Source organism: Cricetulus griseus, assembly GCF_003668045.3.
Source record: "Cricetulus griseus strain 17A/GY chromosome 1 unlocalized genomic scaffold, alternate assembly CriGri-PICRH-1.0 chr1_0, whole genome shotgun sequence".
NCBI lineage: Eukaryota > Metazoa > Chordata > Mammalia > Rodentia > Cricetidae > Cricetulus > Cricetulus griseus.
In genome coordinates, this window is record NW_023276806.1 from 41,866,457 (window position 1) to 41,882,694 (window position 16,238).

The 16,238-nt window shown below is 41.8% G+C and overlaps 1 protein-coding gene across 2 annotated transcripts in view; it reads left to right on the forward strand.

Annotated features, from left to right (window-relative positions):
* The window catches only part of Cdc14a (cell division cycle 14A), a 154,846-nt gene that overhangs the window by 57,945 nt on the left and 80,663 nt on the right, over positions 1–16,238 (forward strand). For both annotated transcript variants that reach the window (XM_027395580.2, XM_027395582.2), the window contains exon 5: positions 1,728–1,807. In XM_027395580.2, coding sequence (XP_027251381.1) covers positions 1,728–1,807 — 80 coding nt within the window. The remainder of the gene's footprint in view (positions 1–1,727; positions 1,808–16,238) is intronic.

Genomic DNA, 16,238 nt, shown 5'->3' on the forward strand with positions numbered 1-16,238 from the left:
GAAATTACTTTTCTTTAGAGAATTCACAAGAGCCACTAGTGTTGAAATCATAAGTAAGGGAATTCATGCTAGATATCTCTAACTGAATGATTTAGAGTTCAAGGGTGCTTTGAGGAGAGAAAGAAAAACCCTACTTTGAAAAGCCAGGACTGCTTGCCTGCCTTTGTAACTGAAAGCACAGGATCTTGATGTTGGGACATATAAAGGAAATAATTCCATTGGCTCTAGGTAGAGAGGCTTTTAGGAATCAAGTTAGGTTGAAGCTACAGGTGAGAAAGGAATAATGCCCTTTGTCCAGAAGCCAAATCTTAAATTGTGCTTCGAATAAAACCTAACACACTCCATAGCGTGCAGTCCTTGTCTTGTTCTGACCTCTGACCCTGCCTCCCTTCCTGCTCCCTGCCGCGCATTCACATTGAACACAAACTCTCCCCTATCCCAACACCTTTGCCCTGTCCTTCCTACTGCCTCCCACTGTCTGCTGTTTATCTGCTCTGTCCATGCTTCTCATGCTTCTCCCTATACCAAAGTCACCAGAACAATTTCTCAGAGACTCCTCTGGTTATTAATTTATCGCCTTTGTGCCATGATAATGTAAATTCTATTAAGGGTGGTACTCAATATAGAACCCGATATGTGTGGTGATATCTTGCTTGTACAAATAAAGCCTGTCTGAAGATCAGAGGATGGAGCTTGCCACCAGCTAACCATAGACAAGAGAGCGAGTTTCTGTTTCTTTCTGGTTATGTCCTCTCTCCGCCCAGCCATCTCATTTCCTGTTTCTGCCTAGCCATCTCACTTCCTGTCTGTCTATACAGATCTTCAGACCTCTATGGTTAGCTAGTGGCAAGCTCCATTCTCTGTCTTTGGACAAGCCTTTTACAAGCAAGATATCACCACAGATATGTGCTGTCTAGGCAATACGTTACCAATTGAAATTGTTTATGGTTTTATAAATTCCTTCTTGTTGGTTTATGTATTATTATTTTATCATTATGTCTCTGGCATCAGGAACCAGGGATCCTGTGTTTTCGAGTGCTTTTACCAGCATTCATTTTCATAAGTTTTGTTAGGATTTCACCAAGCCTGTAGAGCTCCACACCAGCTTTTATTGGAATAGAGATATCTCATGACATCCAGTGTTTACCGTTAGTGCTAAGTGTCATACCACACACTGAGATAACTCCTGGCCATCTTCTGGGAAGGGCAAGAAAGACACTGTTGGTCTTTGGTGAAGAGACCAATGACGGAGGTAGAATTGTCACCTCACATCGTGTCTATTCAGTGGGATCTGTGGACCCTAGCTGGCTTCTTCTAGGACCTGCCCCCATCTCTAAATGCCTATCCATTTGTAAGCCTAAAGCATCTGCTCAGCTTCAAGCTGAAAGGTGGTGTTGGCAACTTGGTTGTCTGTCCAACGAGCAAAAACCTGTGATGTTAGCAGTTGGAATGTTGAGCCAGGAGGTCCACAGTGAGATTGAAGCCAGCTTGGTCTGCATAGTGAGTTCCATGCCACAGAGCTACAGAGGGAAACCCCATTTCAAAAACAAAATAAAACCCAAAATAAAAACAAAATAATGAAAATTAAAAACCTGAAACACACGAGAGATCAACAGCTTTCCCCTTGGCTAGTGATCCAAGTGGAAGAAACATGATGCAGATTTGTTGAGTAATTAAGCTAGTTTTGTGTGGCATTCTAAATGTTATTTATTGTTTTTCTACTATAGGTCATCTACTTAAAGAAGACACCAGAAGAAGCCTACAGAATTCTCCTGTCTGGCTCAACCCCCCCTTATCTTCCATTCAGGTACAACTGCTGCTGGGGCTTGGGCTACACTTGACTTGGTCATTTCTGTAACTGTCATTACCACTGTGACCATGATGCTGTCCTGCATGAAATGAGAGTTTTTTTCCTTCTTCTAAGTTCTGAAGATAGTTGTTACGGTAAATCTTTCCTCCAAAAGCCGCCCGAGTTCTACCGCCACATGGATGGACAAAATAATACACAGACTTATATTAGGTACAAATGCTGCTTGGCCAATGACTAGGGTTCTCATCTGTTAGCTCAGTCTTAATTATCACAAGTCTATATATTTTATAAGACTTATCTTATTGGACACCCTCCATTGGTGTCCCTCCTTGCCAGTGGATCACATTGTGCCGCTGGAAGAAGAGCGGAGGGGACAAGGGACATTTCCTGTTTCTCCTTGCTTAAATATGAGGCTCCTTGCTATGTCACTTCCTGCCTGGATCACCACTTCTCTACTACATTTCCCAGAATCCTCTTTGATTCCTAGTCCTGCCTAACTTGCTGTCTCATTGGCCAAACAGTACTTTATTCAGTAATCAATAAGATGAGCATACACAGTCCATTCCCCATCAGATAGTTATTATTATTATTATTATTTTAGGCTTCTCCCTCCAACTTGGAAGAAAAAAAAAACATGGCCTTTTCTTAAAGACATCTTCTCCTATCCTTAAATCTTTTCTGTGCTTTGACAATGTACTTAAAGTGCAGAGATCCTGATTTATGAGCCAGTTAGATTTCAGTAATCACATCACAGGGTTATCCAGCCATTCTTTCATGAGCATTGACTGAGCTCTGACTGCCTGGTAGGGCTACTGATAGACGCTGGATCCACAACTATCACCGAGGACCACAGGCTGAGTTTGGGTCAGACTGTTTATTACTCCCATTGTCAGGAAGTTCTCTCTCATTTCAGCATTGGAAAAGAATACTGTGTTAGCATGTGTTGGGGGAGGGAAAGCTCCCTCAATCTGTCCCATTGCTGTGTAATGTAAGAGAGTGCATCCAACAGCTCTTTTGCAGTCAGGTCTGTAGGTCATTTCCCATCCTTCATTGTGGCTTTTCATTCACATTGTCTCAGGTGTGTTTTAAGAAAGTAAAAATACTCTAGGGAATTTACTGCATTGTTGTGAGACATCAAGAAAGAATGATCATCTGTTGAAAGGTACTCATATGAAGAGGGATGTTTAGGAGTGCAGAGGCCTCTGTCCCTTGCCTTAGGCCCGTGTGACTTACTAGATTTTGACCTTGACTGTAACTCCAAGGTACGCTTTTCTGATAACCCAGAAAGTTATGTTTACACTAAACTGTGTCTCTGAGTCCAGCCTCTTTGCACAAGTCACAACCTAATATAAGTCTGAGTATTATTTTGTCCACCCATGTGGTGGTAGAACTCGGGCGGCTTTTGGAGGAAAGATTTACCGTAACAACTATCTTCAGAACTTAGAAGAAGGAAAAAAACTCTCATTTCATGTAGGACAGCATGCTAGATAAAACAACGCTATTTTTCTTCTGGGGTCGGCCTAAAGAAGCCATTTCCCCCTATATGCTAGTGTGTGAGCTGTTTCTAGTTAGAGACTGCCCGAGGTCATAGAATGTTATCTCTTAACACCAGCTCTCTGTGCCCCCTGTGGCCTCGGCTTCATTATCATCTAGGATATGTCATTCCCAAGGCTTTTTACCCCCTTTGTTTTATGTTATATTTTTGTCTAGACAGTTTTCAGGTGTTGCTGTTGTATAACTTCTGTTCATAGTTAACTATCTAAAGACTTCTTTTTAAAATTATGTGTCTGTGTGTGGGTATGTATATAGTGTGTGGGGGTATTGGCCTGTGAGTGCCAGTGTCTGTGGAGGCCAGGGGCATTGGATTCCCTGAGAGCTGGAGTTAGAGATGGTTGTGAATCATTTTATGTGGGAGTTGGAAATTGAACTAGGGTCCTCTCTAGAGCACTGTGAGTATAAACTGCTGAACCACCTCTCCATGTCTCTCCCCTCATTATCCATTTAAATGTAATTTTTTATTGCTTACATTTTTCTGAAAAGGACTACTGATAGCTTGTTGAAAGGTGTGGTTGTCATATTTGTCTGTGCTCTTCTCCGAAATGTCTGCGTTCCCATAAATATTAGTTATTTTTTGCTGCTGTGATAAAGCACCATGATAAAGGTGACTTGTAGCAGGAAGGGCTTCATTGATCTTGCAGTTCCAGAGGGATAGCAGTCCGTGATGGCAGAGGGCAGGCAACAGGCAGAAGACCATGCAGCAAAACAGCAGAGGGCTCACCTCTTAAACCTCAAGCACAAGCAGAAACTGCCAAATGGGCAAGGCAGGTGACTTTTAAGCATCACAGCTCCTCCCCAGTGACATACTTCCTCCAGCTAACCACAACACCTAAAGTTGTCCAAATAGCATCACCAGCCAGGGACTATTTCAAATGCCCAAGCCTATAGAGGAAGCTTCTCATTCAAACCATCATACTGTATGTACCGTACATTCTCACCATTCCTTATGAGTTTTATGGCTACTGTGAGTTTAAATAATGCTCTTCCTCAAAATTTATCCATTCAGTCAACATTTACTTAAACAGGCAGTTCTATGAAGCCCATTCCACCCCCCCCCCAGAAAGTTGACAGGTCTCTTGCCTGTAATTCTCTAGTACATTTTATGTATCACAGTGCTACACAAACCACGAAAGCAAACATCTTATAATTATTTGTTTGCATTTAACACTTTTCTGTTGAGAGTGGAAATTGACATGTTTTTCTATTTGTGTCCATATATATATATATATATATATATATATATATATATATGAGAGTTTTAGGGATCTGAAGACATTTAGGACTGGTTACCAACTCTGGAGCAGCCCAATGTAGTTTAATTAAGTGATAGGTATAGGAAATAGTGCTAATGTCCTATTAGAGTTCATGTGGGAGGACTGAGGTAAAAAATTTGACTTCAGAATTGAAGAGTGGAGGTGAGATATAAGGCCCCGAAGGACACCTTTCATGTTAGAGTGAAAACTGGGGCCCAAGAGCCTGGGGGTTGATTTTTAGGTACTTTTAAATTCATATGGCACAGGTTTTCAAACATTATGCCATGTTTCATAGAATACTAAATCACATGAGGTTTGCAGTATTTGGTATCAGTACATTATTAGGATAAAATAATCTGTTTCTTTTTTTCCATTTTAAGTTATAGTTCAACTTTATAAATTATAGCATTCTATGAACCTGACTGCCCTTTCCCTAAAGGGTTGGGGCAGACAGCTCAATTGTTAAAGTGCTTGCAGTATAAGCATGAGGAATGAAGTTTGGTCCCCAGGACCCCCATGAGAAAGCCACCTTTGGTGACATGTACTCATAATCCTAGCACTAGGGAGACAGAAGCAGGTGGGTACCTAGCCAGCTTAGCCTGATCGGTGAGCCTTCACCCAGTGAGAGACCGTTTCAACAAACAAGATGGACAGCCCCTGGGGACGGGTTCTGCATTCGCCTTTATGTGCAGTTGCACACACGAAAAACATACAAACATGCCCACAGTGCACTCGCACAGGAACACACAAACATGCTGACTCACACAAAGTCACTGAAAATGAGGCAAACTCAGAACGAACTGTGCCTCTTTACTACTTCTTGACTGACTCAAGTACATTTGACTTTGGTGACTGTTTGGAAGTCATTCTTAGGGTGCTCTCCTGAACGTTAAGGTATTTGTGTCGAAAATTGTTCTTTCACTTGTACTAAGAATGACCAATGTGTTTATCAAGAGGGACTGTAGCTGAAAACTAGACGGAAAGGATATTTTAGTTCTTTGAGTCTGTCCGTCCTCAGGCCTGGCTTGGCAGCTGGCCTTTGTGGGAACAAGGGACTTACAGTTCTGGGGGCAGAGCCAGCAGAGTTTGATTTGGCAAGCCTGGATGAGTCTTGTTTCGGCTTCTCCTTTTCAGAATGGCCCACGCTTAGTCTACACTGTCGGTCAAACATTTTATGAAATTAGATTATTTGCTGCTTGTCTAAAGACTCGCAAGACCCCTGCCCTTACTGGATTGTTTTTGTGGTTAGCCAATGCTAGTGGTTTTCAAATCTGCACTTTTAGATACTCATAACATAGCAATTGTGAAAGCTTCAAGTTTACAGACCATGAAATACTGACTAAATCGCATACTCTTCTTTGAGCTTTTTATGCATGCGTGGTGCACATATTGTGTGTGTGTGTGTGTGTGTGTGTGTGTGTGTGTGTGTGTGTGTGTGTGTATTCATATGTATGCAGGTGCACATAAGGGCAGGTACTGCCCACCATTTCTTTGAATCAAGGTTTCTCACTGGCCTGGAACTTTTCAAGCTAAATGTGATGGCCTGTGAGGGCCAGGAATCCATCAGTCCCTGTCTCCCCAGTACTGTGATTACAAGCATATCTGGGAGGAGATGGGAGAGGAGAAGCCATAATCAGAATACAGTGTACGAAAATTTCCTTTTCAATAACAACAACAACAAAAAGATCATGAATGGAAAAAAATTCTTTAAAATTGCACCAAAATCCTTCCAAAACAACACTACCACCAGCTAACAAACAAACAAACCAAAAACCCAAGCATGCGTATGGCATCATGCCTGGCATTTTTCTTTGTGGAGTCTGATGTTCAAACTCAGGTTTTTATATCTATAAGGCAAGCACTTCACCAACTGAGTTGCTTCCTTGGGTCTTCGAATTTTTTAAAGGTCAGCTTGGTAAGGTTTTAAATTTTTATTTTATTGTTGTTTGCTGGTGATGATTCCTAAATGTACCAAAGTCTGTTTGCATTCTGGGATAGCCAGGCCTACACAGAGAAACCTGTCTACACAGAAAAACCAAACCAACCAAACAACCAAATAAATAAACAAACAAACAAAAAAGAACAAAAGAAAGAAAGAAAAAATTAAGGCGAGTAAAATCATTCAGAAAATAAGACCCAGGGACATATGCAGGAAGATGGAAAAATGGCTAGGTGAGGAAGTGAGGTGGAGGTAGGGAGTCAGAACTCAGTCTCCAGCTATTGGTGTGTTGTTTTGTCTTTGACAGTCCTTGTCTGGGTAGATCCCGAAATACAATTGGTATGCCCTTCCCCCAGCTCCCACACTCAATCTTTCAGAAGAGGCTGCAGTCTCTAGCTGTAGGTCAGTGTTTCCCAGAGTCACACTTACTCCAACTGTCTTTTCTTTAGAAGCTTTCAGAAGTTAGTGGACACTCTGGGTTCCACTACCGGAAGTTCTGACCCAATTGACCCCGGCTGAGATCTGGGCATTGGCTTTTGAAGGCTTTCTGCCTGATCCTAATGTGTAAATTTGTGGCCACTTAGAAAAATGCTCTCAGATGATATGTGAAATGATGTCCAAGTGAAACGATCAAAGATTAGAACATCTCTCTTGGGAATTTGTAAAGCATAGTCCTATTTAAAAGTTTGATTGATGTCGAATACTGAAGTAATCTGTTTAACTTGCAATTTTCCAAAGTACAGATTCCCTCCTGATTAACTCAAGGCAGAACTACTCTTCTGGAACATTCTAAGGCAGGTCTTCTGATCCACACCTGGGTGGAACAAAATGATCTCTTGGGATCAGAATAATTTGCTATGGTTTGCAGAACTGTTTTTGTGCTGTTTCCTGAGAGTCTGGGAAATAAAAGTGGTTTTTCAAATAGTGACATTTTTATGCAATATGAACAGGAGTATCTGAGTCCTTCTCCCAGAGCTGCCTGAGACCAGCTTTTCTTGCCAGGACTCACAAACCTCCCACTGACAATCTTTAATGACACTTACTCTGCAAATGGACTCCTGGTGTTTGTGTTCAGGGAGGTGTTTGTTGTGTTTGCAGATGACCCTTAGTGATGACTGGGTTGCTGAGCTATGAGGCCAAACCTTAATGGGAAATCTCAAAAGCAATTATTGTAGATCTTCTGGGCATGCTAGAACCTGCAGTTCTCTCAACAAAGGCTCAGAAGGGTCAGCCACTTAGAACTTGGCACACTATACCTTCCTCTAAAGCAAAGTAGACATAGGTTGGTAGATGTTGGTCCTGATTATAAAACATATCTCTTAACATTAAACATACCAGATATCTGCTAGCTCAAATATGGCATTATGATTTGTGTCAAAGTTTGTTTAGTGATTAACTTTTTACTTCAAAGGGCAACAGCTCTTTACACACATATTTTTTTTTCTCTTGAGTTTCCAAAATGTGGAAAGAAAAATACATTTTATGACTTTTTTTTGTTTGTTTGCTTGTTTTTGAGACAATTTAGTCCTGGTTGTCCTGGAACTAGCTCTGTAGACCAGGCTGGCCTTGAACTCACAGACATCCTCTTGCCTCTGCCTCCAGAGTGCTGAGATTAAAGGTATGTGCCACTACACTTGGCTAAAATGTTCTTTTAATTTTTGGTGGTCTTTGGGGGTCTGTCCAAGGACTGCATGGATCTTTCATAAATTGTTAATTTGTGTGGTTAGCATTGGAGAAGAATCCAGTGAGGTTTTTCATAAATTGTCAGTTTGTGTGGTTAGCACTGGAGAAGAATCCAGTGAGGTTTGACAACAGCTGGCTTTTGTCGTCCAGCTTGTTAGTCTGTTCTGAACAGCTATGCTGTATTTTCTGGAGCTCGGGCAGTCATGAAAAATAGACTTGTAACAGGCTTTTCTTCTTAATAAAATGGCAGTTAAACACCATTTACAGAATCTGAGACCAGAAACAACCTTTAGGGGCTTTGTGATCCCTTAAACTCACAGGGAGGTGAGGTCCACGTCTCTCTCTCTCTTAAATCATAAAAGAAGATCATATGTTGTGAAAGTTGGTCCAGACTAATTTTCTCTGTTGTTCCTACTTGTGTGGCTCCAGATGACTGGTATCAAACTTTCTGTAATAGGGCCATTGCCAACTTTTGTGTTCTCTCTGTGTCTAGCAACCTCAGCTGATAAGATGGGATGGAAGAAGACGGCAACCACTTACCTTTATGACAATTTCCCATTATTTTTATTTTTAAGGAAAAATTGTGGGCTGATGAGATGGCTCAGTGGGTAAAGAATTTATTGTGCAGCAATGAGGGCCTTAATTATGACCCCCAAAATCCACATGTGTGTTTATAACCCCAGTCCTGAGGGTACAGGAACGGAGGGTGGAGATGGGCACATTCCAGAGCTTGCTGCCAGTCAGTATTGACAAATCTAGGTTTAGAGAGATGTGGAGATTCCTTTACACTGTGTGAATATATATAGGTGTGATTGGTTTAATAAGGAAGCTGGACAGGATAGGGTAGGCAGGAGAACCAGACTAAGGACACTGGGAAGAAGGGGAGAGTCAGATGAGTCATCAGTGTGACATGGAGAGAAGTCGCAAGGAAATGCAGAGGGAGCAAGACATACTGGAAGACAAGTAAAGCCTTGAACCATGTGGCAACACATAGATGAATAGAAATGGGTTAATTTAAGTTATAAGAGCTAGTTAGTAAGAAGCCCGAACTATTGGCTGAGCATTTATAATTCATATTCAGCCTCTTAATGGCTATTTGGGAACTGACTGGTGGGAAAAAGTGTTCCTATAGTGCCATACGGTTGTGGCACATGTCTTTAATCCCAGCACTTGGGAGGCAGAGGCAGGTGGATCTCTGTGAGTTCCAGGGCAGCCTGGTCAGCAAAGTGAGTTCCAGGACAGCCAGGGCTGTTACACAGAAAAACCCTGTCTTGAAAATCAAAAAGAAAAGAAAACAAAAAAAAAAGAAAAGAAAAGAAAAGAAAAAAGACTGACTACAGAGAGATGTTTCCTCAAAAAATAAATTATGGGGCTGGAAGGTTTGCCCAGTGGTTAAGAGCACTTGTTCTTGCAGAGGACCTGGGTTTGATTCCAAGCACACACATTGTGGTTCATATCCATCCACAATTCCAGTTCTGTGGTATCCAATGCTCTCTTCTTAACTCCATGGGGACCAGACACACATACACACAGCAATACATGTAAACAAACCACTTGTAAAATAAAATAAATAGTTGTTGGGGGCTGGAGAGATGGCTCAGCAGTTAACAGCACTTGCTGCTCTTTCGAGGACCCTGGTTCAATTCCCAGCACCTTCATGCTCATAGTCATCTATAACTCCAGTCCCAGGGGACCCAAAAGCCCTCTTCTGACTTCTGAGGACACCAGGAGTGCATGTGGTGCACACACATGCTGGCAAAATATTCCTATACACAAATATAAATAAAAGTTAATGATAAAATAAGGTAGCAGTAATGAAAGACACCCAATATTGATATCTGGCCTCCAAACACACATACACATACATATTAACGCATGCTACATGAACACACACATGCCTGGAAAAATTAAGTGGGTGTCAGTCAAAAGTTGATTCGAGGCACATGGCAGAGCTCTGTGTCTGTCTTCCTGGTGCTATACCTAGTTCTGTACAGGTCTGTCTGGTTTTCTGTGACCTTGTAAACCATGAATTAGAACCAAGTTCTCATCTAGAGGAGCTGAAGTTGGGCATGAAGTCTGTAAAATAGGAGACTGTTTTATCTTTTACTTCAGCACAGGTTGTAAACAGCTCTGGACCCTGCCCCCATAAGACCACTTGGCTTTGCTCTTCCAGGGGCAGCTTTGTTGTTACCACAAAATTATTTCCATCTTGTCGATCGAAAAGATATAAGCAGTCCACGCTGTCTTTCCCTGCAGCTCTTATTCACAGGCAATCAGTTTGTTGAGAGGTTGAAAGTTCCCAGATACAATATAGTATTGTATTCTAATAGCATATAAGATAGACACTATTGTGTCTAGTTCTCAGGGATTATATAATATAGGGTCACACAATATATACTCAATAGTGTCTAGTTCTCAAGTCTAGGACTGTACTGTCCAGTATATGCTACTGAACACTTGAAATATGTCAAAGTGCAAATTGAGATAGATTGCAACTGGATTTAAAAGTGTGGACCAGTGAGGCGGCTCAATGGTAAAGGCACTTGCTGTTAAACCTCATGACAGGGATCCCTGGGGACCCACATGGTGAAAGGAAAAAAACAACTCTTAAAAGTTGTCCCTCATCTTACACGTGTGCAACACGGCATGTACACACCCATGAAAGAGATACACTCACACACGAACACACCCAACTAAAAAATAATTTTTTGAAAGAAGAGAAAATAAAACTCTATTAAATGGATGCTGAAATAATAACATGTATTTGATTAAACAAAGTAATTATTAAGATTAATTTAGTTATATACGCCTTGTTTATATTCTCCACTCGGAACAACTTTATCCCCAGACATGTGTTTTTATGACTCAATGTCTCTTTCACACTGAGTGGTTGCTTCACTATGAGTGGTTTCTTAAATTCTTAGGTTACAAGAAGTGCTGTGTTGGCAAACTAACTTTACAGAGTGTTTGCCCATGCCTGTGTAAATGCAGTGATTTACCACTGATCTAGGCTTTAAGATGGCTGAATATTTGACAATCAGCTCTTGGGAGCCTATAGAAGACAGCTCTGGGACTTGAGAAAATCAGGCCCATTCATTTACTTATCTAATTGCCAAATCGCCTGTCCACTGTTGAAGGCAAGTCATGGGTCTCTAGCCTTCAATAAAGAGGACTAATGTTATAGTCAACTTCGGTCTAGAGACATCCAAACACAAATTTCTTTTAAGGAACACCCCAGCTTCAGTGAAGAAAACTGGTAAGAATGGCTAGGAATGGTTATGTCACTAGAATTGGGAACAGGATTCTTTCTGGAGACCCTAAGAAGGAAAAACAGGGACACAAGTAGAATGAGGGGGCTGAGCTGGAGGGATGGTGGGAGTTGTGTTTTTTACCTAGGATGCTAGAAGACTAGATAATTGTTACTAGTGATTTTGGTGTAATTATTTGGGAATAATTCAAGATCTCTCTCTCTCTCTCTCTCTCTCTCTCTCTCTCTCTCTCTCTCTCTCTCTCTCTCTCCCCAAGCTGAAGCTGAATTTCAGGTGTCCCGACATTGAATTTCAGGTGTCCTGACATTGAATTTCAGGTGTCCCCACTGTTACAACTTTATTTAGTACTTGGGATCCAATTCAAGGCTTGTGCATTTTAGGCAAGATTTCTACTAACAGTGCTATATTCCCAGCCCAAGAAATTTTTTTTTTTTCTTACATAGTGAATCTGAGGCACTAAATAGAAAGATGTATATACTATTTTAAAAAATAGGTGTTTTATTTTTCTTTCTTTCTTTCTTTTTTTTTGATACAAGATCTTGCTGTTTAGCCTAGGCTGGCATCAAACTCATAGAATACCTTCTGCTTCAGTTCCCAGGTACTGGGTTTGCAGGCATCTGCCATCACACCTGGTGCTGTACTGTTTTGGAGTTCTTAGATGTTGTGTAGAGACATAGATTTGAGAGCCACTTCGTAGAAGTAATTTATGTAGATGATTCCTGGTATGATGGTGTCCCCTCATCCCTACAGTGTTAGCACCAGCTGAGAGCTTTAGAATTGCAAGGCCTCAGGCCCTGTCTTAGACCTGCTGATTCAGAAACTCCCCGTGGCCTGTCTGTTTTTAAGCAGCCACCCAGGTAATACTGTCGAAATCTAAAGCCTAGACAGAGAGTGTGCAGAGACAGGAATTGGGGCCGGGAGTGACACTTGCTGAGGTCTCCCTTTAGAGGATAACTTTGCAAGGGAGTTTGGGGAGTAATGATAGAAGAGCAAATGAAGCCCACAGACCATGTGAAGACTGTTCAAGGGAGAGGGGGCTTCTTGGTGAGATGGTGCTTACAGAATGTTCCATGGATTTATAGTGAGCAAGTAAATCCATAGACACAGAGCAGCTGAGTGGTTGCCAAGGGCTTGGGAGTAGGAGTGACTGCAGATGAATAGTTTCTTCTGGGTGTGGTAAGAATGTTCTGAGCTGAATGGCGACGGGACTGTACTATGCTCACACTAAAAATCGTTGGAAAGATGAAGACAGTCTTTAGTGATCTTTTGTGATCTTATTTTTAAGAGAGAGAGTCAGACAAGGTGATAGCTGAAGGACTATATGGAATCAAGCAAGTTTTGGATGACTGGCTCTTTTTTAAAAAGATGACAAAGACCTGAAATTGTTTAAATTTTGTTGGGGAGGAGAGTGATATGGAAAGGAGACAATCCAAAGCCTTGAGTAATGAATGGATTTTAGAGTAGGAGGGGACTTTTTAGCAGAGCCCGGTGTTTTCCAAGCTCCTGAAGTCCATTTGTTTTACAACACAAATAAAAAACATTCTTGGATGGGCTCCTCCAGATAACTGCAGGTCACTTTGTGTGGGTATCTTGGTGGTTTTCAGGGTCATCTGCTCTATTTACAAACAGCCCTTATTGTTTCACTACTCTGAGGGGTTGATGAATATCCACAGGGTAGGATATACTGTGGAGTAAACCTTTCAACATCTTCAGTTCAACTTTCCAATCTCATTTGAGTCAATTCCTTCAATCTCACTTCTAGAAGGACCCAGCATGGCCACTTCTCCAGGCCCTTGAGATTTTTTCCATCAATTGATTAGTATTCATTTTTCTTGGTTTTCTAATTTATTTCCTACTTATCCACTTGATTTCCAGTTTAAAGACTATGCCCCTCCTCCCAACCATCCCTGTCTTGCTTGATTTTGGAGAAAGCAAATCTTTAACGAGAATTGAAGGGACCTGGTATATGCATGCATGGGTCAGTGTTCTACCTTCACTGGTATTTGTGTGTGTGTGTGTGTGTGTGTGTGTGTGTGTGTGTGTGTGTGTGTGTGTTGTGCTTTGGTCGTCTCTGCCCTGTTTATTTTCCTGCAACTGTGTCTGAGCCAGATGCCCCTAATAAGTCCCTTCTCTCTTGCCCAGTGTGGGGACAGATTTGGGATCCTGTTCTGTTAGCTAGCGGTCATGAGTCTCTATATATGAATGCATCTAAGCCACCTGGCACGATAGGCTCTCAGGGTTTGTTATCTGTCCTGAGCTGGAGGATAGACTTGATATTTGGTTCCCTTATTCAGTTTCAGTTTGTAAACTCTCCTGTCCTTTAAGCCTGCAGTGACAGCATTGTGTACCAATCCTGGCCATGGCATGTTAACTTTCCTCCTACTGAGTCACCAGAGCTTGCTTGTCAGTCATTTGTAGTAGTGGGGCTGTGAAAGTACATGAGAATCTCAACATTCTCTGTAGACATTCAGGCAGCCTGGGCCAGGCACTTCCTCTGGTATCTCATGTTCAAGTGCGTCTAGGGATAGAGATAGACTCGGGGTGAAAGGACCTTCAAGTCTCTCTCTCTCTGCAGGAGTGTGTGTGTGTGTGTGTGTGTGCTTGTATGTGTATGTGTGTGTGCAGCTTGTGTATGAGCTTGAGTGTGGAAGCCAGAGGATAACCATGGGTGTCCTTCCCCAGGGACTATCTACTTTTTTGAGACAGGTACTCTCACTGGCCTGGAACATTCAAGGGAGGCGGGGGGGGGGGGGCGGGACCCAGCTCTCCTGGTCCCTGTCTCTGTCTCCTTAGTCCTGGGATTATAAGTGCACCACCATACCACACCAGGCTTAAAAAAATGTGGATTCTGGGAGTCATCCCAGTTCCTCAAATTTACAAGGCACTTTCTCACCTGAGCTGTCTCCCAAGCCCTTAGATTAGTTTTATTTTATTTTGTATTTTAAAACTTGAAACACTCAAAGCAGTAACTTTGAACCTAGATTTACCAAGAGAATTCAGTCAGTGAAAAACATTGCATTTTAATTTTCACTCTTTCTAGTTTGAGATTAGATTAAATTATACATGTTGGACGTTAGCTAGAGTAGAATCAGCAATGACTGTCACAATAGAAATCATAGGCAGACATATTATTATCACATTATTGTTACATCTTAAGATATTATCTATACTTATACCTTCTTGAAAATTAAAGCAGTTTACCAAATCTGAGCATGGTAGGTGTGGCCAGGGAGCTTATTTGTGCCATGTAAGCACACTCTCTCTGCCACACCGCCTCACCAATTAAAAAGCACTCCCAGGGTATTGCAAATTCTGTTTTTATATTTTGGTGAACTCCATTTAAATTTAATCGAGTCCCCTTCCTGGTAATCCTATGTATTTTATCTTATGTACTAAACTGTACTACAATGAAAGAATGGGTCTGTAGACATAATCAGATCACTGGTCAAGGGGATAAGCCTTCTTACCCTAAAGAGACAGGTGTGTGAAAGGAATCTCTATTCCTATAAACTATTAGGTCATCTCAGAGCTGAGACCTTTTCAAGGTGTGTGGAAAGGGAACGGTTTTGTTTGAACCTGTGAATTCAGATGGCATTTAAAAAAACACAGGGACAGAATCAATAAAGCCCCTGTTGAAGTCTGGTTAGGCCTTCCTGTTCACACGGGCTAGCATAGAAGTGTGAGGGCTTAAGAGACATTTCTGCTAAGCTGTGGTAAGTCAATATATTTTCAAGTGATACTATTGGATACCGAAGCTCCACGGTGAAGCAGTTGCTTTTTAATTTTCAGCTTAGATGCCAGAGGATCAAGCTCCCTTGGATAGTTGGTGATAGCACACTTGGCTTTATGTTAATTACGTGTGAAAGGCAGGGTTCTTCTGGCGCCCTCCGGGGATGCTGCCCTTGAGCCAACCTTGTTTGAGACATTTGACTGTGCCAGGCTCAGTGCTTGGCAGCCCTTTTTCTTCGGTCAGCAGTGGGGCCCAGCTGAGGGACTGAGAAACTCTGGGTCAAGTTTCTTGTTGTGGACACCTTGGAGTGCTGCTCCTGTTAAAGCTCAGGACCAGTTCTTGCTTTGCTGGCCTGAATTTGATACTTTAGTTTTAGGTTGCCTGAAACAGACCCGTTAAGCTGTTCTGCAAAACAGCCCAGAGCCTTCAATTTTCAATACAATAGCCTTAAATATTATATTATTATTATTATTATTATTATTATTATTATTATTATTATTGGCTAGAAACATTGTTTTGGGCTGGAAAGATGGCTCAGTGGTTAAGAACATATATTGTTCTAGTAGAAGACCCAAATTCAATTCCGTATGCCTCATATAGCTCACAACTGCCTATAATGGCAGCTTCTTAAGGGATGCCTCTGACCTCCTCAGGCACACACACACACACACACACACACACACACACCACACACACACACACACACCCACACACACACGAGTTCCCAGTCTTTTATTTTTATTTTTTTGTTTTGAGACAGGGTTATCTATGTACCCCTGACCATCCTGGAACTCACTCTGTAGACCAGACTCATGGAGATCCACCTGCCTCTGCCTCTCTCCTGAGTGCAGGGATTAAAGGTGTGCGCCCCACTGGTGGTTTCTCAATCTTCTTGAGAGCTCTTTACAGTGTATTCAGAGCTCTTATTGAGTGAATTGTTGGGAAGATTAGCTGGATGTTGCTTATTTTCTTCTTTGCCGGGGTGGTATGACATGCA